Source organism: Rhipicephalus sanguineus, chromosome 6, assembly GCF_013339695.2.
Source record: "Rhipicephalus sanguineus isolate Rsan-2018 chromosome 6, BIME_Rsan_1.4, whole genome shotgun sequence".
NCBI classification, from domain to species: domain Eukaryota; kingdom Metazoa; phylum Arthropoda; class Arachnida; order Ixodida; family Ixodidae; genus Rhipicephalus; species Rhipicephalus sanguineus.
The window spans coordinates 121950935-121974082 of record NC_051181.1 but is presented as its reverse complement, the minus strand read 5'-3'; the positions used below and the strand labels follow the sequence as shown (position 1 = coordinate 121974082).

Sequence of the window (23148 nt, the reverse complement as noted above, 5' to 3'; positions counted from 1 at the left end):
AGCTGGCTGATGCACGGCAACATTTAGGAAGACTTGCCTCTTGAAAATCATACAAACATAGCAAGCAATAATACACCCCTGTTTAGTTCATTACACTAACTTGTTCATTTACAACAGAGCATACCACTTACTTGGAGTCTGGAACGGTGTCAACTGTCTGTTGTAGAATGACATCATTTATATACTGGAATGAGAAGATGTAGAAAATAAAGATACGCACATGTGCCGGTGCTTAGACTCTAGTATTGCTATTGATGGAAATAATATAATGATTTATTGACTAGATTAACTGATTGCTTGAACAGCTCTCCCCCATACACTACAGTAATGTAGCTTTCAAAGCAAAGCATTTTATAGCTTTACATTCATAGATTTCAAAATGCAAAGCACTTTTCAAACTAAATTTTGGAAAAGAGTCTCTGGTGGTGTCAAGTAGGATATACAGACTAAACAGTAAAACAATAATCGAGGTGAATTGAGCACTACAACATCGGTTAGTTTCTGTGAAGTCTACCGTACTTGCTACTCATTTAATATTAACACCGGTTAAGGTTAACGTAGGCTAGCACTGGTTCATGTTGGCTAATGTAACCTAGTTTTGCTTCTCCAAGGTTATAACAATGTGATAAATTGACATGTGTAATACTGTGCCTTTGCCTAAGTCCATTATATGCTTCATGTGGAACGGCCCTTCTCCTTAGGGAGATTCACTACAAACATTTTCTTCCTGTTTTCCTCATTTGTCTTTATGCACCCATATTTATGAAAATTATCTTTAACCACATTGTTCTACCATAGCTTTGAAAGCACCAAATCACACTAAAATAAATAAACAAGCAAACGTATCCCTATGTGCGAGACCTGACCCACAGTTACAAACAAGAACCCCCTCCCGCTGCAACCACCACCACTGTTATCCAGGTCAAGAGCAAGGGAGTAGGCACAGTGGTAGCAAACAAATGGCCAACCAGTACAATCAAGTGACTACACTTGTCTTGTACTCAAAGCACCCAATTCCAATCAATCAATCAATATTTATTTGACTAGAAAAATCTGGATGGTCTTCAGGCCTAAAAGCTGCTCTAGGCATCCTGACTGGGTCCCTGAAGATCCTTACTTAAGCAGAATAAGACATTCACGATACAAATATGAAGATCTGGTCATAACTACAGTGTCACCAGGAAATAATGCAATAACAAAGTTACAGCAGAGATCACATCAGTGTTTCTATTGTGCAAGGAAGCTGGCATGAATTCTCATAGGCATGAGCACTGGGGGGTGCAGCCACCCCACCTAGTCACCTAAGAGATGCACAAAGTCTGTCCCCATACTTTTACTCGGTAGGAACTGTCGCGTCATTGTTTAAAGAGCACGGTTATGGCCACACAGGTTTTTGACAATAATGGCGGCCGAGGGCCCCTGATGTTACATTCCAAGAACTGTTGACTTTTCATCTTCACTCCCAGAAAACCAAGGACCAAAGGCAGGCCATTGTGAGAGGCACGTAATCGCTTCACTTGAATCTTTTTTTCGTCCATTGTAAAACCAGTTGTCTTTTGGACTCTACCAACAAGGGGGTGGGGCTGCAATGTAGCTTTGCCCCCTCCCCCTCCTCATCGGGAACCCTGTGCAAGCCTATGTGGATTCTACACGAAACGATGGCTTACACTGAACAGCTCCTGGCTGAAAAACTGGAACACTTGGATTTGCTTCTCGCTTGAGAAAGCGGCCTCAAATGCGGCCCTCGCAGCAGTCGCAGCGGGCGCAAACGGGTCGCTCTGAGAGACAAGCCAGGCGCCAATCAGTGCCTTGGTGTGGGGAGCCAGGTCCCTCCTGACCCGTTGACAGATGAGCTCATGGACACGGTGTGTGGCTTCCCGTACGCGACGATCATTGTCCTACGGTACACAAAACAAGCGGTACACATTGGGAGAGCAGTATTTAAAGTTGGGCTAGTTGGAACTTCGAAGATCACATTTGCCAGCATGAGAAGAAAAATTTAAAGATGGAGCAGAGAAGAAATGACAGGACAGTAAGAACTTCAGTCTTCAAGTGAATTGACACTCGGAAACCTTGTGCATATCGGCTGAATCTGATAGATGTGTGAGCGCTGCTTCAATCGTTCTGGGCAGAAAAGAACAAGAATGCCTCGATATATGCCTCCATGCTACACGTATCGATTGATTCGTAATTTTTTTTGTTAAGGTTCTCTTTTGTACACATGCACTTTGAACTTCTTGCCAGGTGCTTTTCTAAGTGTCAATTCTGCTGAAGACCAGCGCTTTTACCGTACTGTCATTTCTTCTCTGCATTAAGAAAACGCTCAGTATCTGCGCTGTTCCCTTCATTATAATGGTCAGTAAAGTGTTGTAACTCAATAACTATAAGAGATAGCTCAAAACCGATTTCATTTATGATATAAGCATAACGATTCACATCGTTGAGTCTAACTTTATCAATTTATCCCCGTAAATATCAAAAAATAGTTTTCACTGCCACGTGCTCTGTTAATGTCAAAAGGCCGTGCAGGTGATAACAGCATAAGATCAATTCAGTAGACTGTGTTTTTCGTAATGTCAAACGGTGTTTTTGCAAGCTTTTCACAACGCTTTCACTCATATTTGAAACATCAAATTTCATTCGGAGACTCCCATATATCTCTGAGACGAGGGCGTTTATGCGGCCTGGAATGTTGTTGCCGATGGCTCTTAAATACAGATCAAAAGCAGAATTGTCAGAAAAAAGCTGACAGGATTGACGTGCATCATAGAAGCTAAAGAATGAATGTCATTTCACTTTACTTTATTGAACCACGCACTGTTGGTCAGCAACAAAAGTCAAGTTAACATTGCCATCATATGCCATGTGAGACTAAGGCTTTTTTCTGCAGTCTCACAGTTTGTGCTCTCCGTTCAGCAACCATGTTAACAATACTCTGCGCATTTGCTTCACACAATTCAACATCGGTATAGACGAGATCTTGGCAGCCTCACAAGGTGGAATATCCAGCAGTGTGTTGTGGCCTTCCACAAGCTCATACCGAGAAGACAAAGTATGTGCAGTTACAAATGCAGTGATGCAGTACGGTTACCAATGATAGCCTGTTGTACAGACGAGGCCAGAAAGGGAGGGCTCCTTTAACCAGTTCCACATCTTTCTCTTTGACGAGATCAAGGAGTTCTTGTAGTGCCTGCAACCACATGAAAAAAATAATATCATCAACAACGATGACAACACTTCCCCGCGTTGCACATTTTTTGAGTAATATATCAAAGGCAAATGTGTCTGAATGTATGACAACTCGATAATTTTTGCTCTTTCTCACAACAGATGAAAACTAATGAAAATTTCAAAGACTACATTTCTACTACTGCATGACACAGATTTGAACCAACAAATTGAGAGATTCAGAGGTTCATCCATGGTGTGCACACAGGGGTGGGTCCAGTAGGCACAAATTCAGACTTGTAACTTGGTATTTTGTAAGCAGCACATGGAAGCTCATATATCTCAGTTTAATCAACAATGAAGAGCCCCGAAAATGTTGACTACGCGTAGAACTGCATTAGATGCTGGCCTAGGAATATGCTTATTGCCTGAAATTCCAATGCATAGCTCAATGTGTAAGCTGATATCTATACGTCTCACTGGAAATAAATGATGCAGTTTCCACGAGAGAGCATTTCGTTTGTTTTACTTATTTTGTCACAGCTGGCATGCCCATGGGCCCACCCAGTCACACCACGACCAGTCTCCATTCAGATTCCCAGCTGGCAGAAGTTACCTAGCGCTGTTAAATCAAATAAACCTAACACTGCAAGTACGAGACCCTCCTTTGTAGCAGTGACCAGTTAGCACCACGCTGCAGAAACTAGAATTGTCACCTTGAGCCTTGTTGTTTGGTCACGCTTGGTTAACTTGCGCATGACCATTCGGAAGTCACTGTCCACGCTTGAGTCTGCGTCATCGATTACGTGCTGCCCCGTTGGTGGTATGTAAGCAGGGCAGTCACCGGCCAGTGATGTGAATCCTACAAATCCAGTCAGGCCGGAGGCGCCACTGGCTGAGAGGAGCTGCGCACTCCGTCCACTGCTTGATGGCTGGGCAGAGAAAAATTTGGTGTAGATACATCGGCGCTCCTCAATAAGCATGAAAAACTCATCAAGCGTGCAGTCACCTTCGGAGGTAAACACAATCCCTCAGCAAACTTTAAACGAAATAACTTGCCGAGTGAAGTATACACTGATGTATATAGGCCCGCCAATGCCTCAAAATGCCTCAAAATCACTCTTGCTGAATAGTTTTTAACGAACACGTCTGAAGCACGCTTCCTGTCGTATAACACATCAGTCCCTTTAATAAGCTTACTGTCAGTGTTTAGCAAGGTGAATTCTCAAAACGTAAACTCAAGATGCATGAGCATGAAACTCGAAATGCGCAATACGTAAAAGCTAAAGAGCTGTGACAATCTCCGAGTTAAAACTATGCATAATGATTGTGTCGACTCAGAAATAAGGAAAAGAAAATAATAAAGAGGAAAAAGATCGTAGTGCAGCATGCACGGATTACACTTGGCATGTGTAAGAGGCAATGAGGCGACAGTCGTACGATGACACAAACGCGCGTATCCTTTACTCGCCTACACGAAATTGATGAATACATTAGGCGCTGTACTAAACCACGCACACTACACACTCGGGATGCAGAGAGGCTGCGCGTCAGTGAATTGCGACGTCGAGAAACGGCCGTCAGCTTTCGGCAGGCCGGGCCCGTGAATGTGACACACGCTGCACTACTCACCCGCGTATTGCCTTTCGTTCTGGGTGCCTTCTTGTTGCCTCCCATTTTTGAGGAATTTCGTTCGTTGGATAGGTTACTCAGAGGTTAAATTATGTCGTTTGTAGCGAAGGCGATAGCCCGAGGCGTCACATATTTTCACATTCACAGGACGCGAATCACAACGCGGGCGTACGCACGCAGCGGAAGCCGGAGAAGGAGAGTAGTGGAGAAATCTAGAACCGAAACTAAATTCGTTAAGGCAAGTTCGTCAAATTTAATTAAATTCAAAGCCGCAGACGTTGAACAAGACTCTCAAAGTGACCTTATGCTATTCAAACCAAGTAAATAATGTTTATGTTAAATTAAAGAAACAATCAACAACCCCAACAGTGTTTACCGTGGCGCTAACTCCCATCACAATTCGTAAAGTAAACTGTGTACATACGTCTACTACTCTTAGTTCTCGAGTTCGTTTATTTTGCGGTTTTATTTGTATCTTGTCGACGTGCTTTGTGTGGTGCATGTTTACAACTTGTTTACACAAGCGCAAGGACGTGGAGCTAACTTTGCTCTGCTGTTTTGAGGGATTCGATCGTCAAGCTACACCTGCCTCTTTCTACGACCACATCCTATCCATCCACCGATACATTGCTCCATGCCTTCGCTACCTTCGCTGACACTTCGTCATCTTAGCTAAGATCAAAGTGTAGCAACAACGCAACAACTTCGTCTAAGTGTGACCGAAGGAGCACGCGACATCTGGCGACATACCAAGATAAGTCGAAGAAGAAAACGATCGGGAGAAGCATGACGTCGACCGATCAGCCGGACGTCGTGAAAAACGCGAACACGAAGTCTCCCACTGAGATCAAGCCATTCAATCCCGACCAGTTTAGGTTCGGCACGCGAATGAAGATCATTCCTATGAACGATCAAATCAAGGAGCTGCAAACAATCATTCGCGATAGGTGAGTGTGCCTCGGCGTGATTGAATGTGTCGCACGCATCTACCGTCCGACCGCAGTTTTGTATGTAAACGTAAACTTTCTGTTCATTCACAGGAATACCACAAGGAGCGAGTTCGTGTTTTACGCCGACAGACTGGTAAGACGCGCTCAAGTGATTGACGATCACAATTAGCAATTAGGTCACAAGCAATTAGGTCACAAGCATTAGCAATTAGGTCACTGACTGACAGCGGCATGCTCTGTGTTTACCTTCAGATTCGCATTGTAGTCGAAGAAGGGCTTAACCAGCTGTCGTACTCTGAATGTCAAGTTACTACGCCGACAGGTGAGTGGTGTGTCGATCGTTGCACCTTATAAAGGGCCCCTAAATTGTTCCGTGGCGACCGTGTCTGCAAAGTAAATAAAATGGCTACATGGTGCGAAAGCGGTTCAAATTTCATACCGAAGGCCGCGCGCTGAATTTGAAAGTAGCACGCGTGATCTACGTAACAGGCACCGCTTGAAACGTCATAGACAACGGACCAATGAGGAACGCGCAACGGCGCCCCTTAAGGTGCGCCACGAGGCGACTTCCAATGCATGACCAAAATTTGCAATGAGGCCTGGTTCGGGGGCCCCTTTAAATAACTGGGGCACATTGCAACATTGAGGTGAAGTATTACTGTTCGTTTTGCAGGATCAATCTACCAAGGAATCAAGTTTCTCAGAGGAAGCTGTGGCGTGAGCATCGTGCGAAGTGGTGAGCGAAAACTGTACCTTTAAAAAAAAATTGGCGCATTGGGAACTATGGCATTAACTCATAGCTCTATTTGTGCCTCAGGTGAAGCCATGGAGCAAGGCCTCAGGGACTGTTGCCGTTCTATCCGCATTGGAAAAATCCTGATACAGAGTGATGAAGAAACACACGAAGCCAGCGTCGTGTATGCCAAGTTTCCAGTCGATGTACACAGCCGAAAGGTGCTGCTGATGTACCCAATCATGAGTAAGCACTGCTCTTGACGTCGATCGTCTTTTCTTGACTAAAATGCATGTCTCTTGGCCTTGGTGGTCTAGCATGAGAGATTGTTTGAAACCACATCACCCATCATCAGAACCAGAAATGACGGGTGTTTCAAACTGGCAGAGCACATGTGCCGTGATATGAAGTTTGCACCAAGACTGTTGTCTTGTTAAATCTGCCTTTGCAGGTACTGGAAACACTGTGAACAAAGCTGTTGAGGTTCTGAAGGACCACGGAGTGCAGGAGGAAAACATCTTTTTGTTGAACCTGTTCTGCACACCTCATGGTAAGCTACACCTGTTTTAGACATGAATCTGTTCTTTGATTCCGCTCGCCTTATCATCGGTAAGAGAGTGTTCTTAAGGATTCTATCACACGTGGCAAGAGAGCTGGCGTGGTGGTTTATCAGGCATGTGAGACATTTGAAGATTGCTGTCATTTGCTGAGACACAGAAAAAAAAAAGGTGCGGCTCATCACGAAATTTCAAAGCAAGGATATTTAGGAGACGGAACAGCACTCGCTTGGGCATCCATATAAAGTACCAATGACTTCGGTGCCAAGCAGGGCACCGGAGCACCATCACATGAATCGACTCGCAAAGGTATCTAAGCACCTTCTCTGCATTGGCTAGCCAGTTCAAGGCCATTTTGTGGCACTTCTACGGCAGACATTGTCTAATCTGGGTTCACTGCTGCTAGGTCATTTCAAACGTATCATGGCATGTAATTGGGGCAACATTCAGTAATAGCCAGCTTTTCTAATGGGGCTAGAGGTACCAGCTTCGTGTGAAATCGTTTGCGGAAGGGTTAGCCATGGTCATTGAAATGTGAGAGTCTTGCTTTCTTCTAGATGAGCAACCTTTTTTATCATGGTAATGGTGAAAAAAATGTTTACAAAACTATATCAACTAATGAGATTTTCAATTTTGAGTTTGTGCAAAATTGCAGTACGAGGATTTGCGGTGTGTAGGCAAAGTTAGATGTAGTTTTCATGAGGTCGCAAGTTATTGCATGCAACTGAACTGCTCCGTTTCAGTGTGCAGCATACCACGAAAAGTAAACTGGGGTTTGAGAAGCAGTTTTTGAGTCAGCATTGAATAAACCATTTTTCGAGCTAAAATTAGGAACGAAAAAATGCTCTAGTCATCTAATGTGGGAGATGTAAACTGTCATGTAAAACTGTAATCCAGATAAAGTATACACTACGACATTAATTATTTTAGAAAAAAGGTTTATGGTGTGCATAAAAGTTACTGTATTTACTTGCATAATAGCTGCTAGGGATGGTTCAAGCTGGGTTATCATAGTGTACACTCTAATAGTAATTTAATAAGATATGTTCGTGCTGCTACGTCTCTGTCTCCATTAAATGCATTGCAGAAGACTACAACAGTTCCCATAGGGGAAATTTGACACAATTTCTTTTTCCTTTTGTGTTTCACTTTTACAGCAGCCAAGTCGGTGATGAAGGCATTCCCAACCATGACAGTCCTCACATCAGAACTTCATCCCGTTGCTCCCAACCACTTTGGCCAGAAGTACTTCGGAACTGATTGATGACGAAACCACTACGTGTTAATTTTTATCGCCTTTTAGCGCATGCCTCAAATAGGTGGACTGTTTTAAAATGCTTTTAAGTTATTATATACGTTAGAATAAATGTTGCTTGTTAACAAATGAAATGTTGTACGATTTCTTTCTCTTTGTGTCTGTAGCAGCACAAACTGTGTGTTTTATTGTTGGGGGCGGTATAGGGTGAGGGATTTGTTTTTCTGAAGCTATTATGTGAATTTTAAAGGAAGTATTACTCCAGGTTAAATTTTACCGCCTGGAGTTTTTTGCTGCCATGTACATGAGCGTTTTTACGTTCTACGCCCATCGAAATGGAGCAGCCACGGCCAGGAATTGGAACACAAGGCCTCGTGCCTGGCTGCACCACGCCATGTTCAATGAGCCGTAACATTCACAGACCTGCGGGCTTTGGGACGAACAGTGCGAGATGAAGAAGCTGGAGAATAAATGCGTACTCTATGCTTCTGCATTACGTCAGCGCGAAAAAAAAATAGCGGGACACAAACACACTGAGCAGACAAGCTCTGGACACCATTCTTTGCTATAACCACTGTGGGTGGCATAACGGTTATGATGTTTCGCTGCTAGATACGAGAACACGGGTTTGATTTACGATGGCTGTGGTTTTGGCACGTAAAACCCGGGTACTTAAAATTTTAAAGGAGTCGTGAACCACTTTTGCAAGTGATCATCGAATGACCTCAGTATCGGAGCTTATTGCCTCAAGAATCGATCGCCGCCAGAATTGATAGAATCCGTCAAGAACGAGAGGAGTTACAGGGATCTGTCGCGCGCTTTAAGCGCTTTCTCTTCTCTCGTCTAAAAGAGCGCGTTGGAACAACACCACCTAGACTATTCACAAGGCCTGTTCATACCCCTCTCTCCAGACGGCATACGTCACGCTAGTTGTCCTACTGTCCAGTGGCCGAGGATGCGTCGCTCAGGTGTAGGTGTTGGTGACCCCGCGCACTTTTAAACCCCGAACGGCGGACAAGCCACGACAGGTTTGCCTTTCTTCGCTACCTGCTTCGCTGGTTAGACTGCAGCCTTGGTGCTGCATCGCACTGCTCTGAGTCTTCGTCCGTTGCCACGTGTCTTATTTTATTGGTGTTGCATTTGTGAGTATGTGATTACACCTCGATCAGTGCGACATGGGACGTTGTTGTGTTTCCGGATGCCGCGGCAATTATGACAGTGGTCCGAAAGTGCGTGTTTTCGCATTCCCCAAGGATGAAGCTCCGAAGAAGTCTTGGATAAAAGCCATTCCGCGAAAGGATTTCACACCAAGCATACACTCCAAGGTGAGAAACTGCTGAAATTTGCTCTCTTACCGGCTCTATCGCATTACTGGTGTTCTTTCTCTGTTACTGTTGAACGGAGCGAGTATCGTGTGCGGTGATGGTAGTTTTGTCGCGCTTCAGGTAGGGCAGTGCGGTAAGATAGAGCAGAAATACTCAGGGTCGTGTCAAAGTTCCCATTAGCCCGTTTCGTAAGAAAGTAATTAAGTCTGTATTATGCTTGGCGCAGGTCTGCGAACTCCACTTCCTCGAGGCTCACTTCATCAGAAAGCTGTCACATTTCGACGCAGCGTCGGGAAGGACTTTGCAGCAGCGTACTCGTTCTGAAGAGCAGGAACATAGATGTGGAAGCTAACACAATGAATGACAGCTTCTCAAGAGGAAGCTTAAAGCTTCCGCAGCTATGTACTGTGCACATGAAGCTGGTGACAACGCTTGTTGTCGAAAAGCTCACCAAGGGAGAAAATGCAAAGGCGTTCCTCGCGTCGAACAACCAACGAGGCATTGTCAGCTCCATTTCCACATCACTGCTAGGAGATGTTGAGCTAGAGACTTGCGAAAATGGCCATACCTCTGAGACTATCGTGCGGCATGTAGTGCGTGTTGCAACAAATGTCGCTTTGAACAACTTTTGTAGACTTCGAAACGACACCATCCAAAGTTGTAACTTGATTCATGGCTGCGCTAAAAACACGGACAACAGAAGAGACGTACACAGGACGTCTCGCCCGTCCTGTGTACGTCTCTTCTGTTGTCCGTGTTTTTAGCGCAGCCATGAATCAAGTTACAAGTTTGCACCAACTGGCCCAAATGAAAGCATTACTGCACCATCCAAAGCACCGCACAAAAAAATGCTGCTGACAGAAAGATGAAAACCTTGAACAAGAAATGAGGTAGGACGGTTTTAGCCTTTCGTCCTAATAAAACCACTTCTACAAATGCATTTCTGATTCTTGTTACAGTTTGATGCCTGTAAGGTGTAAAGGCAAGCGTAAACAAATGCAGACCGCGCAGGAACAAAAAAAGAAACACCGGCTTTCAGTAAGTGCCCATAGCAGATATAACGAGAACGAGTGGAAACGACGGACGGGGTGCGTGCAGGTGGGCAACTAGCGTGACGTCACGCTCTCCCTGGAGGGGCCTTGTAAATAGTCTAGGTGGTGTTGGTTGGAAGCCACGCAGGGTGGGATGACGCGGGCGAAAGAAGATACGTCAGCGCGCGTCATGAAACGCGATCGCTCTCTCCAGCTGTGAATCCTGTGCTCACTAGTGTGGCTACTGTGTAATTTATCAGACTGTGGAGCCCCTACCGCCCCCTTCTGGATCCGCCACTGATCTGCTGTGAGACGTCAAACAGCAGGCGCCGGCAGCTCCGAAGAGAGTGAGCATAAAAGAGGGCGCCTAAGAGGGCGCCCTTCTAAACTGTCTTGGCCCCGCTCGAGTGCAAAATTTGGCTGAGATGTTCCCAGAAGTTTCTGCTATCCGCAGGATGTGTTTACTCACCAAGCCTAGGCGTGGGACCCGCACCACCGAGGCCGCCGGGTTCTTTACTTTAAAGTTTCGTCCTCCTCCTCATCCTCTATCCAGGCCCTCCTCCTCTCTCCAAGGTGGTTCATGAGCCCTTCAAATACTTAAATTATGAGCACATTGAACAAACCCATAGCGACAGTGACCATAATTTCAATTAGAACTTCAAAGAACAATCTCTTCAAAGTACATGGGAACTGACATCCCAGTCCCAATCTATTCTGCCATTGAAGTTCGTCTTAGGTATTTCGAGTCTGCATTAAAAATAACGCCATTGCCGCTGCGCGTCTTGGTGACTTCCTACTGCGGCGTCGAGCTATATTCCTTCTTTCTTTTACGTGTCTACTGACGCTTACAAAACTCGACGACGAATATCTTGTGACAGTGGGCTTCGCCGCAATACGATCGTCCGTGCAGAAAAGCACGCTTCTCAGTTTTCAGTTTGGTTTTTCAGCGAAGCTGTCTAGCGCTAAAATCAAGGACGTACTCATGTAGGCAAAACTTGTGGCGGCAACAGCTACGACAGAACCGCCATGTTGTGTCGGAGCATGCAGCCGCGCGCTATGGCAGACGCCTTGAATATAATGGCTGAGGATATGACCGCCCTGCTTCCGGGGGAGGCGGCGCTGACTTCGAAGCACTAATTCAGACTAGAGATACTGTATATGCTGTAGCATATACAGTATCTCTAATACAGACAGACACGTCGCGTCATCTCGTGGCGTCGTTTTCGAACTTAGAATTGTAAAACGCGTGCATTACACCGCGCTGTTCGCAAGACCTTAGCTTTTGCATCCTCATTACATGACCTAGCTCACAATGGCAGCCACGTGAGCGCGTCCGCCCTAGTACGCGCGCTGCGATTAGCGCAGCCGTCTTTAATAAGACGTCATAGTCTTTCTCCAATACGTCTCGTCGACCACTTGCACTTGTCCGTCGTATCGTGACGTAAGAGATTGCGCTAGCGACGTGTTTAGTTGCTCTTTGGACTCGCCATGGGTCGGACGCCTGTCATACGTTCCAAAGAGGAGCAGTGGCAGTACGAGGAACGTCGGCGCGCCCAAAAGTGCGAGTTTGCGCGTCGCCGTCGAGCCAGTGCCATCGACGACGATCGGACAAGTGAAGCCAAACGCACTCGCGATGACTCGCCGTCGAAATGCTTCCACAGCTTCGCTGATCTTTCCTCTTCACAAACAGTTGGAAGGGCTCTAAATTTTTTTCTTGTTTCAGAAGATTATGCATGATCACACCTTCTTCACTATGCCATCGCTGAAAAAAAGAAAGAAAAATGAAATAATTAATGAAAGAAAGGTGACCGTAAAAGGTGGTCTCTCATAATACTGTAACGCACAGTTCAGGAATACACTTTTAATAAACCAAACTAGTTGGGGCGAACTTGTGCCCGAGAAGGAATAAACAAAAAGGGAGTCTCTTAGCAGTCCCAAGAACAGTCCTCTTCTTCTACTCCTTCTTTTCTTGTGGTCCGCGTGGGTCGCGCGCAGCGGCTATTTCCTGGGTCGCAGGCACGTGCTCTCCGCCACACTTTTGCTTTGGCTCGCACGCAGCCGCAAACACTTCGGAGAGCGTAGGGATCGGCCAGCGCGCGTAGTTTGAAATCATCTTGTGTCATTGCCCCCCTTTCCAGAATGCATCGTCCCGATGCTCGCGACAAACTGGTTGCCAGGCTGTCAATCCTAACACCTCTTCGTGGATGCAGTTATCGTCCAGCAGCGTTGTGTCCTCGATGGTTCATTGTCTGTCGTAATAGGGTTTCATCCTGACGACATGCACAATTTCTGTGCGATGCCGCCGTCGTGATGAGCTCTCTTGTCCCTCTGGAATAACTTCGTAGTTCAACGAGCCAAGGCGGCGGAGCACTCTGTATGGGCCGAAATAGCGGCGAAGCAGCTTTTCCGATAGGCCACGTATCCGTACGGGAATCCACACCCATACTCTGTCTCCCGGTGCGTACTGGACGTCTCTTCGTCGCAGATTATATCGATGCGTGTCGGCTTTCTGTTGTTGGTGAATACGATGTCGCGCCAGCTGTCTTGCTTCTTCTGCTCTTTGTATATAATCGCTGACATCATAGTCATTCTCGGACGTCTCGTCAATAGGTAACATTGCATCTAAAGGTGTGGTGACCGTCCGGCCAAACACAAGTTGGAATGGCGTCATTCGAGTTGTCTCTTGCAGTGCGGTGTTATAGGCGAATGTTGCATAGGGTAATATTTTATCCCATGTACGGTGCTCTATGTCCACGTACATCGACAACATATCAGCCAACGTTCTGTTCAGTCGTTCAGTAAGTCCATTCGCTTGTGGATGATATGCCGTCGTCTTCCTATGACTGGTGTGCGTCAATCTCATAATAGACTTTGTCAGATCGGCCGTAAATGCGGTTCCTCGGTCCGTGATCAGTACCGTAGGAGCTCCATGCCGCAGTACGATGTTGGTGACGAAGAATTCGGCGACTTCAACGGCCGTTCCCCTAACAAGAGACGCTGTCTCGGCATATCGTGTTAGATAGTCAGTCGCGACTATGATCCACCGCTTCCCCGAAGACGACGTAGGAAATGGGCCAAGTAAGTCCATTCCCACTTGTGCGAATGGGGCCTCTGGTGGTTCTATCGGTTGAAGAAGACCTGCTGGTTTCAGCGGTGGGGTTTTACGTCTCTGGCAGTCCCGGCAAGTTCTAACATAGTGTTGTACAGAGCTGAGCAACTTCGGCCAGTAGTATTTAGTGCGGATGCGTGCCAGCGTCCTGCTTACTCCTAAGTGCCCTGCGGACGGATCGTCGTGGCAAGCCTCCAAAATCTCTGGTCGTAGAAGTGAAGGCACGACAAGCAGGAATGTCGCTGTATTGTTTTCAAAGTTCCTTTTGTACAGGACGTTGTTTCGGAGGACGAACGCCGACAAGCCGCGGGCAAAAGCTCGTGGAACATCGACAGACTGCCCCTGCAGGTACTTGATCAGTAGTAGTAGTTCCGGGTCGGATTTCTGATGATGTGCCATCTCTGATGTTGTCACAGCTCCCAAGAATGCAAAATCCTGTCCGTCCTCGGTGGAAGTAGAGGCAGCGGGTTGAATCGGAGCACGTGACAAGCAATCAGCATCACTGTGCTTGCGACCGGACTTATACACAACCGTGACATCGTATTCCTGCAATCGCAGGCTCCATCTTGCAAGCCGTCCACATGGGTCCTTGAGATTAGCCAGCCAGCATAATGAATGATGGTCGCTTATAGCTCGAAAAGGCCTACCGTATAAATATGGCCGAAACTTGGTGATGGCCCATATCACGGCGAGGCATTCTTTTTCTGTCGCCGAGTAGTTCATCTCAGCTTTCGAAAGAGTGCGACTGGCGTAGGCAATGACGCGTTCTTGTCCGTTTTGCCATTGGATGAGTACGGCTCCGAGACCCAAATTGCTTGCGTCTGTGTGGATGTCTGTTTCTGCTTCCTCGTCAAAATGCGCAAGAACTGGATGGCTCTGAAGGCACTTCCGTAGTTCGTTGAAGGCATCCTCCTGTTCGCCAAGCCATACGAAAGGCGTGTCTTCTTTCGTCAGTCGCGTTAGCGGTTCCGCAATTCGTGAAAAATTTTTGACGAATCTTCTGTAATAGGCGCAGAGACCCAAAAATCGCCTAACAGCCTTTTTATCAGTTGGCTTCGGAAATTTTGCCACGGCCTCAGTTTTCCCAGGGTCTGGGCGGACGCCTTCCGCACTGATGACATGGCCGAGAAAAAGGAGCTCACGGAAGCCGAAATGACACTTCTGTGGCTTTATCGTCAAATCTGCTGACTTGATAGCGGTGAGCACAGCCCGCAGTCTTTCCATGTGTTGCTCGAAGGTGGCAGAGAAGACTACAACGTCGTCAAGATAAACCAGGCAAGACTGCCATTTCAGACCGGAGAGCACTGTGTCCATCATTCGCTGGAATGTGGCGGGAGCTGAACAAAGACCAAAGGGAAGTACCTTGAACTCGTATAAGCCGTCCGGGGTCACAAACGCCGTCTTTTCGCGATCTCTTTCGTCAACTTCTATCTGCCAATATCCACTTTTAAGGTCCAGTGAGGAAAAGTATTTGGCATCTCGTAGCCTATCCAAAGTGTCATCGATTCTTGGAAGCGGATAAACGTCCCGTTTTGTGACGGAGTTCAGTTTTCGGTAATCAATGCAGAAACGTAAAGTCTGGTCTTTTTTCTTCACAAGGACAACAGGCGACGCCCAGGGACTTGCTGACGGCTGGATCACGTCGTCCTTGAGCATTTCTTTAACCTGATTACCGATAACTTCTCGTTCTTGTGGTGACACTCGGTAGGGATGCTGGTATATAGGCCTCACGGACTCGTCGACAATGATGCGATGTTTGGCGATAGGTGTTCGTCGGATGACGTCGAGAAACACTCGGCGAATTCCCTTACAAGGCTCTCTATTAGCTCTTTTTGACTAGGTAGTAGTCCTGGTTCGATGTCGATGGCAGCAAGTATAGAGTCCACGTCTTGTAAATCAGATTCCGTGGTTTCAGAAGTCTGCAGCTCCGTAACCTGGACGAAATCATTCAGACTGGCGATGACGGTTCCCTTTGCAATGTGTTGCACCTCATTTCCAAAATTGGTAAGGAGAACATTGGTACATCCCTCACGTAGCTGAACAAGGCCGCGTGCCATGCAGATCCCTTTTTGAAGTGTCAGTGCGGTGTTGCTATCAGCAAATCCTTCGAAGTCACTGAATGCTTTGTTGGTTACTGCGACAGACATGCTCGATCTCGGCGGTACCATGACGTCGTCATCCACAATACAAAGGTCATATACGTTTTCTTCAGTGTCGAAGGTAGCGATAGCGTTCCTCGTCGAGAATGAGACACAAGATTCTCGCAAGTTGATCACAGCGCCGTTAGCTCGTAAGAAATCCATGCCGATAATCAAGTCTCTTGAGCATTCGGTCAGCACAATAAAGCTGGCGACGTACGTGAAACCCCGAATTCCGATTCTTGCGGTGCATATTCCTGTCGGGTCGATGAGGTGCCCTCCTGCTGTACGAACTTGTGGTCCCTTCCAAGGAGTCAGCACTTTCTTCAGTATTTTAGAAAGCTCGCTACTTATTACTGAATAATCTGCACCTGTATCCACCAGCGCGATGACTTCGTAGCCATCAACGAACACACGTAAATCCGAAGCAACGTCACCATCAAAACACCGATTTCCGAGTCGGTCGTCGTCGTTCAGAGTCAGCGATGGAGGTTCTTCTGCATCAGCGTCGACAGCGGCCTTGCCTCCACAGGTCGCTGACTCTAGTTTTCCCGACGTGGGCTTGGTGAACGACGCCTTGGAGAGCTTGCTGAAAAGCGGGGGCTCGGCGACCGGTACCTTTCCGTCGTCGTTGCTCGAGGTTGGTGTTGTTGAAAGCCACGTGAGCTTTGACGACTCGACAGGTATTCCTCGATTTCGAAGGGGCGCTCACCATTTCGTGGTCGAGGTGCATTTACGGGAAAACCACGAAGTCCTGCCTGGCGATATTGGCACATTCGGTAGATATGGCCAGCCTCCCCGCAGTGGTAACAAAGTGGTATTCTGTCGGGAGTACGCCACACATCGCTCTTCCTTGGTCTCCTCTCGGGTGGTGGCTGCAGTGTGCTTAGCGACATCGGGTGCTGCATAGGGGTAGCGGCTGCGACGTCGACACGTCCGGGAGGTCCTCGCAGTAGCGCATCGGCATAGGACATTCTCGGTTGCTGTTGTAGTGGCAATTCTGGCTGTGTGTTCAGCTGAGGTTCCCGTACCGCCTGCCTAACCTCCTCGCGGATAACGTCAGCCAGGGACGAAATCATCGGAGCGTTCTGGTCAAGCCGCTGCTTCTGAAGCTCCTCTCGTACAACAGACCGCACTAGCTCCCGTAGTACTTCCATGCTGTTTCCATAGACTGGTGGCATTACGTCCAGAGACGTGATGTTCATGTCTCGGTTGTATATCCTTGCTCGTTGTTGTAGCGTCCTTTCCATTGTAGTCGCCTCGGAACGGAACTCAGCGACGGTGCGAGGCGGGCTCCGAACCAGCCCGGCAAAGAGTTCCTGCTTTACGCCTCGCATCAGATGACGCAGTTTCTTGTATTCGCTCATATTTGGATCTGCTCGGCGAAATAGGCGAGACATGTCTTCCACATACATCGCCACGCTTTCGTTGTTGCGCTGGCTTCTTGTTTGGAGGGCAGCTTCAGCTCTCTCTCTTCGGTCTGTATTCGGGAAAGCAGCGAGCAGCTCCCGTCGAAAGTCATCCCATGACAGGAAAGCAGCTTCGTGGTTTTCGTACCACGTTCGAGCGCTATCTTCCAATGCGAAGTAAACGCTTCCAAGTTTCCGATCTGCCTCATATCCGTTAGCCTTTGCGACTCGTTCAAAGTGTTCAAGCCAATCTTCTGAGTCCTCAAAGCTGTCGCCGTGGAAATGCTTTGGCACCATTGGCTGATTAACTACAATGTTAGCTGGCGAAACCTGAGCTGCCATGTCGGTCGCGTCTCCGTTCACAGCCGTTGAGGTTCTAAGAGAATTCGGCAAAGGTGCAAATTCAGGACCCTCACCACGTAGGCGTCGACTGCAGCGCTGATGAACGGGAGTCAGCTCGTTGGGTCCGAGTCGCTGTGGTTCTGGACTGCGTTCTGTCACTCGAGAAGGACTTGGCATCATACCCAGCAGCTCCACCAGATTTGTAACGCACAGTTCAGGAATACACTTTTAATAAACCAAACTAGTTGGGGCGAACTTGTGCCCGAGAAGGAATAAACAAAAAGGGAGTCTGTTTGTTTGTTTGTTTGTTTGCCCTGAGGAGACTGGCACATACCCACGAGGGGGATTGGCCACACTGACAATTATATATGAAACTTCAAAAAGCAAAAAATAAGCACGAAACGCGATGTAAATAAAAAAGGAAAGAGTTGAGAAGTTGACAAAGCCGCAGGATAACGATTGAAAAAATATATATTTAATAATGAAAAGGGAGTCTCTTAGCAGTCCCAAGAACAGTCCTCTTCTTCTACTCCTTCTTTTCTTGTGGTCCGCGTGGGTCGCGCGCAGCGGCTATTTCCTGGGTCGCAGGCACGTGCTCTCCGCCACACTTTTGCTTTGGCTCGCACGTAGCCGCAAACAAATAATTAATGAAAGAAAGGTGACCGTAAAAGGTGGTCTCTCATAATACAAATGTACCAAAAATCGCAAGCGATGACGCCGTGCGCGCGAAAGCTGCGATAGACCGCACACTGCTTGATCACGAATTACAGATATTGTGAGGATTTACGATGACGGTGGTTTTGGCAGGTATTAGTGAACTACTTAATTTCATTTTAAATACTTATATTTTGAATACTTTGAACAAACCCGTCGCGACAGTGACCATAATTTCAATTAGCGCTTCCAGAACAAACTTTTCGAAGTAAAGCTTGTGGAATTGTTTGTGGGAACTGATATACAAATGTTACGGTGCGTGCTACGGGCCTGCCAGGAAAATCCAGTTGCGTTTTCCGGCAAATAAGCCAGCCGGGGTGTGGGAGAGGCAGCCCTGTTCGGCTATGATTTCCAGAGCCACGTTGCAGGTGATCGAGAGCCTGGGCAGCCGCTTTACGTGAACGCAGCCTTGAACCAGGGGCCCCGCCCGCAGCGCTCCTCTACAAAAAGTGTCAATAAAAATATTTCACCACCACCTGGATGTGGCGCTGTGCGTTGGAGAAACTGTACAGGTAGCAGTACAGATGCCACCGGTGAAGCACGCTCTATCGGTACACCATCCCTTCTCTGGAAACTGCAAGCTCAACGGTAAACTCTTGCTACATATGGGCGCGATACAACCCCCCCCCCCCTCCACGCAAATTTTCAATTCCGCATGCGTAGATATACACCCACACAAGCACATGCACGAACATACATAAATGTTGGATGACCCCTCCCGAGAAAACGTTCTGCCTACTTTCACTGGGTGTGTCCATCCAGATCTTTTGTATTTTTTTGTTTGTGTGCGTGGGCCCTTGAGATACGATCGTCATCGGAATAAAGATGCCACAGCTGGCCCTGCATCGCGCGAGCCACCATTACCAAGGGGAGGAAGAAGAAGCAGAAGTTGGGGCGGCTGCGCAGGCGGCGACCAGTGACATTGGCGAGTGAGGAACAGCAAAATTCTCGCAAGTACAGCGCCATGGATCGACCCGCAGCCGCAGCTCCCGCCGTCAGTTCGGTGCCGGCGTTGCAGAAGCGCTACGTGATCGGCTTCGAGCAGGCGGGCCTGGCCGACTGGACCGAGATGGAGTTCGCCAGCCCGATCCCTCGCTTCACCTCGTGCCTCGTGTGCGGCGCCATCGCGTCCGAGATGTTCTGGTCCCGGTGCTGGCACGTCTTTTGCCCTCTCTGCGCGGCCATGATGGGCAGCGAGGAGGGCGTCGTGGCGTGCCCGCTGGACGGCGCCGTCACTCCGCTGGACGACCTTCACAGGGACAAGGTCGCCCTCGAAGTGCTGCTCGCATTCAGGTATATATGCACGCAGCAATTCTGATGTACAAGAGGTGGTCTACAGTTATTTAAAGGGACACTAAAGAGAAAAAAAAAACGATTTTGCTAGAATATTACTCTTTCACAATACCAAAATCACCAGGCTTGCCGCGGGATGACGCTTCGTAAGCGAGAAAACGCGGAAAAAGAAAATGCGAGTGGCGACGCCGCGTTGAAGTTCCCGCAGCAATCACCGTGACGTCATAGATATTGACGGCGTCTACTAGGGCCTACGTATAGTTCCTAATCGGTAAAAATAAAGCGCGCTGTGCTTTCAGAAAACTTCGTTGAGCCAATGTCGCCAAAATACGAAAATATATACTTTGAAATCTGTCACGTCACGCGCGGAAATTTCGTCGCGAAATTTAAGGATGAAACTTTTGACCTTGATTTTCTCCTCTATTGATAGACGTATGATGGTGAAAAAGTTTTCAGAGTACAATTTATCAATCTAAACCGATTCCTTGTTTTACTATAGTGTCCCAAAGGGAACATCGGAGCGCGTGGTGGCCTCTCAGCACCACCGCTGGCCGGCGGCTGCAACAAGTTTCGCGCAGGCGCAGTACGCGCTGTGAATGGTGCTCTTTGCTGCGCTTCTAAAAAGCGAACCGTCGACGCGACGAAATGGTAGCACGCACGGTGCTCACTGCGCCTGCGCGAAACTCTTTGCAGCCGCCGGCCAGTGATGGTGCCAACAGGCCGCCACGCGTAGGGCGCCTGGCAGCGTCCCTTCGTACAGGGTGGTGACAGCGTCCAGTGTTTGACCCAATATGGAGCAATTTTTGACCCAATATAAAGGCGACGCGGTCAATGGGTGCCGCCATCCTGCGCGAAGGAAAGCTGTAATCGAGTCGCCCTACCCATGTCCACTGTTAGAACCAATATGGCAGCATTACACAAAGCGCTAGCTCCACTGTTTGACCCAATATGGCGGCGGCGTGGACATTGGGTGTCACTACCCTGCACAAAGGAACGCTGGCATTGAGGCGCCCTAGCCACGCACTTCTCTTTAGCTGTTGACCGCTGTGTACAGGGTCGACCATACGTAAGGTGAACACCTCATTAGTATTCAAGTCACTAAAAGTAGAACGTTTCTTGCACTTCACGAGGGCAATGTCCGTTATATGACGTTTAATCACGGTGTCGATAAACACAATAATTTTACGAATTGTGTATTGAACATGAGGTCTTGAATACTAATTAGGTGTTCACCTTAGCTGTGGACGACCCTGTACATCACTTTTAAGAGATCAAGGACAGTGTCCGGTTTGCTGCCCTACATTGGGTGTACAGAAATGGAGAATAGGATATGCGTGGGGGGCATATGCATGGTATCAGGGCAGCTCCGATGTCTTTGAACTCCTGCAAAATAATGAATTGATTTTAAGGACTCTTTTCAATAAAACTCTCCCCAAACAGCGCCTAGCAAGTTCCACTGTGTAGTTAAAATTTGCATGGACCCTTTAAATAATATACAGCGCATGTTGACACATTTGTCTAACCACGTTCGTACGGTTCCAGGGTGTACTGTCCAAATCGGTCCCTCGGGTGCGACCACATCGGCCCTATGGACAAGCTGCGCGACCACACGCGCCTTTGCGGCTTCTACAACATCCAGTGCCAAATCTGCGGCATTTGGCTGAAACGCTACCAGCTCAGGGACCACACGGCGAGGGGCTGCACGGCGGCGGCACGCTCCGAACAAAATCCCGCGCCGGTTCATCGACAGGTACACACGGTCGTGACGGGCGACCTCTACCCCGATATCACGCGAACCTTGAACGTTGGGGACGCCGCGCAGGCCACGTCACCGCCTGCACCGAGCGCGCCGAGCCCGGCGCCTTCGCGGCTCTCGGTCATCTTCAACGGCAACAGCAAGGAGTACGACGTGCTGGGCATGATAACGGCCATGAAGGACATGTGCCGCGAGTACGAGGACTTTAAGAACGCCTTCAACGACGTACGAGAGTCCGTCAACCTGCACGCCGAGCAGGCGCGCGCCGACATCGAAGACCTCGAGTCCCGGCTCCGGGAGCAGCATCGCCTGTGGCGCGAGGACGTGGTAGGCGACGTCCGCCACCTGAGGAACGCCCTGGGGACTCGGACGTTCGACTGGCAGGTGGCGCCATTTTCGAAGCTCAGGAAGACGGCCGTCAGGAAGAACACGCTGCTCAAGAGCGAAGACTTCTACGTCGGTCACCATGGTTACCACGTGGCGCTGTCCGGAGCGTTCAACAAGAACCCGGCGGACGGACGCGTTTACCTGAGCGTCTACGTGCACCTCTTGCGAGGCATGTTCGACTCGGCGCTCAAGTGGCCCTACCGTACGGTGACCACTGTGAAACTGGTCAACCAGGAGGCGTCCGCGGCAGACAAGGCGTTGACCTTCGACCCCGCCGACGCGTGCGATGACGAGCAGGACAGCTTCCGGAGACCCAGGGCGGAAAGGAACGTCGGGTACGGTTTCCCATTGGCCGCTTTGGAGGAAATCGAAAACCCGGCAAACGGTTTCCTCAAGGACGACGCCTTCGTGGTCCAGTTCTGCGCCAACCTGGTGTAGAGTTGACAGCGCAACGGTTTCTTTTTTTTATGTGTGTGTGCAAAATTCGTTTCTAGGCGTGTAATTAAATCACTGTCAGCCGCCAATAACTTCGCGTTTCAGCGTTGCCAACCTAATGCCGTGGTGTCGCATAAGACGAGGGCATTTAGCCACCTAACGTACCTATACATAGTGTACGCTACACTCTCTCCCAAAAGCAGGTGCAGCTCCGAATTTTTTTCTGGAAAGGGCGGTGGGATAGGGCACCTGGGAGATGGCCGGACTGTGTCGTGCCGTATGCAGCATGACACTGCGCACACAACCCCCTTCCCCTAAAGTGTAAATTTTTTTAGACAATACGGATTTTTTGTAAAAATTTTATGACAGCCAGGCTCCCGTCACATTCGTACACGAACACTTACGTCGATTCAGATCAGTAGAGCAAAGAAGCACACGGACGGCCACAGGTCAAGACGGGACACCGCAGTGGCGTAGGCAGAAATTTTTTAGATGCGAAGCAGCTTTTGCGCTGGGCTTTGTCCGTAGTTCAATTGGCGACCGTCCGCTTTCTAAAACCTACCATAGCCATCTGTAACATACAGCTTCTCTGTAACATACAACTTCTCGGCGCGAGCGCGCGCTCGCGCCAAGGAGAAGTCTTCTTCGTCTTGTTCTTCGACCGCCTTGATGATGATACGTGCAGAGCACTTTAGGGGCTGCCCTAGCTTGCGTAACGCAGACAAAACCACGTGTGCTGGCACGCGCTAGTGCGTTCGGGCCAGTGTAAGGGGCTGTGTAAGACGCTGTGGCCTCTCCCCCTTGCACTCTCTCAGCAATCATGTGATGGCATCGGCGAACGAGACTCTGCAGACGCGCGATGAACCAACGCGTTGTATCCTAGTCAGAACGCGCTGGCACGCGCTAGCGCGTTC

At 48.4% G+C, this 23148-nt stretch overlaps 3 protein-coding genes across 3 annotated transcripts in view; 2 read left to right on the top strand and 1 right to left on the bottom strand.

Moving 5' to 3' along the window:
• LOC119396298 (E3 ubiquitin-protein ligase listerin) overlaps window positions 1-4994 on the bottom strand; it is a 42618-nt gene extending 37624 nt beyond the window's left edge. The window contains exons 1-5 of the mRNA XM_037663449.2: window positions 4801-4994; window positions 3885-4100; window positions 3092-3190; window positions 1668-1898; window positions 132-184 (exon numbers count right to left, since the gene is read on the bottom strand). Of these exons, the coding sequence (XP_037519377.1) occupies window positions 132-184; window positions 1668-1898; window positions 3092-3190; window positions 3885-4100; window positions 4801-4845 (644 nt within the window). The 5' untranslated portion in view covers window positions 4846-4994. The remainder of the gene's footprint in view (window positions 1-131; window positions 185-1667; window positions 1899-3091; window positions 3191-3884; window positions 4101-4800) is intronic.
• Window positions 4995-5282: 288 nt separating this feature from the next.
• On the top strand, window positions 5283-8377 carry LOC119396299 (uracil phosphoribosyltransferase homolog). Its single transcript, XM_037663450.2, has 7 exons — window positions 5283-5747; window positions 5841-5883; window positions 6003-6072; window positions 6424-6486; window positions 6568-6729; window positions 6935-7033; window positions 8198-8377. Exons 1-7 carry the CDS (start codon window positions 5587-5589, stop codon window positions 8302-8304), a joined length of 705 nt encoding a protein of 234 aa, XP_037519378.1. The 5' UTR covers window positions 5283-5586; the 3' UTR covers window positions 8305-8377.
• Window positions 8378-19244: 10867 nt separating this feature from the next.
• LOC119397508 (TNF receptor-associated factor 5) lies at window positions 19245-22257 on the top strand. The gene is made up of 2 exons (XM_037664933.2): window positions 19245-19656; window positions 21199-22257. Exons 1-2 carry the CDS (start codon window positions 19328-19330, stop codon window positions 22235-22237), a joined length of 1368 nt encoding a protein of 455 aa, XP_037520861.1. The 5' UTR covers window positions 19245-19327; the 3' UTR covers window positions 22238-22257.
• Window positions 22258-23148: the final 891 nt, after the last annotated feature.

What these genes read in the sequence shown, in the direction of transcription:
- LOC119396299 (XM_037663450.2), top strand. Translation starts at nt 5,587, where the DNA reads ATGACGTCGACCGATCAGCCGGACGTCGTGAAAAACGCGAACACGAAG. An exon ending in CGTGAGCATCGTGCGAAGTG is followed by an intron (nt 6,487 to 6,567) that starts GTGAGCGAAAAC and finishes TTTGTGCCTCAG; the next exon opens with GTGAAGCCATGGAGCAAGGC. An exon ending in CCTGTTCTGCACACCTCATG is followed by an intron (nt 7,034 to 8,197) that starts GTAAGCTACACC and finishes TCACTTTTACAG; the next exon opens with CAGCCAAGTCGGTGATGAAG.
- LOC119397508 (XM_037664933.2), top strand. Translation starts at nt 19,328, where the DNA reads ATGGATCGACCCGCAGCCGCAGCTCCCGCCGTCAGTTCGGTGCCGGCG. An exon ending in GAAGTGCTGCTCGCATTCAG is followed by an intron (nt 19,657 to 21,198) that starts GTATATATGCAC and finishes GTACGGTTCCAG; the next exon opens with GGTGTACTGTCCAAATCGGT.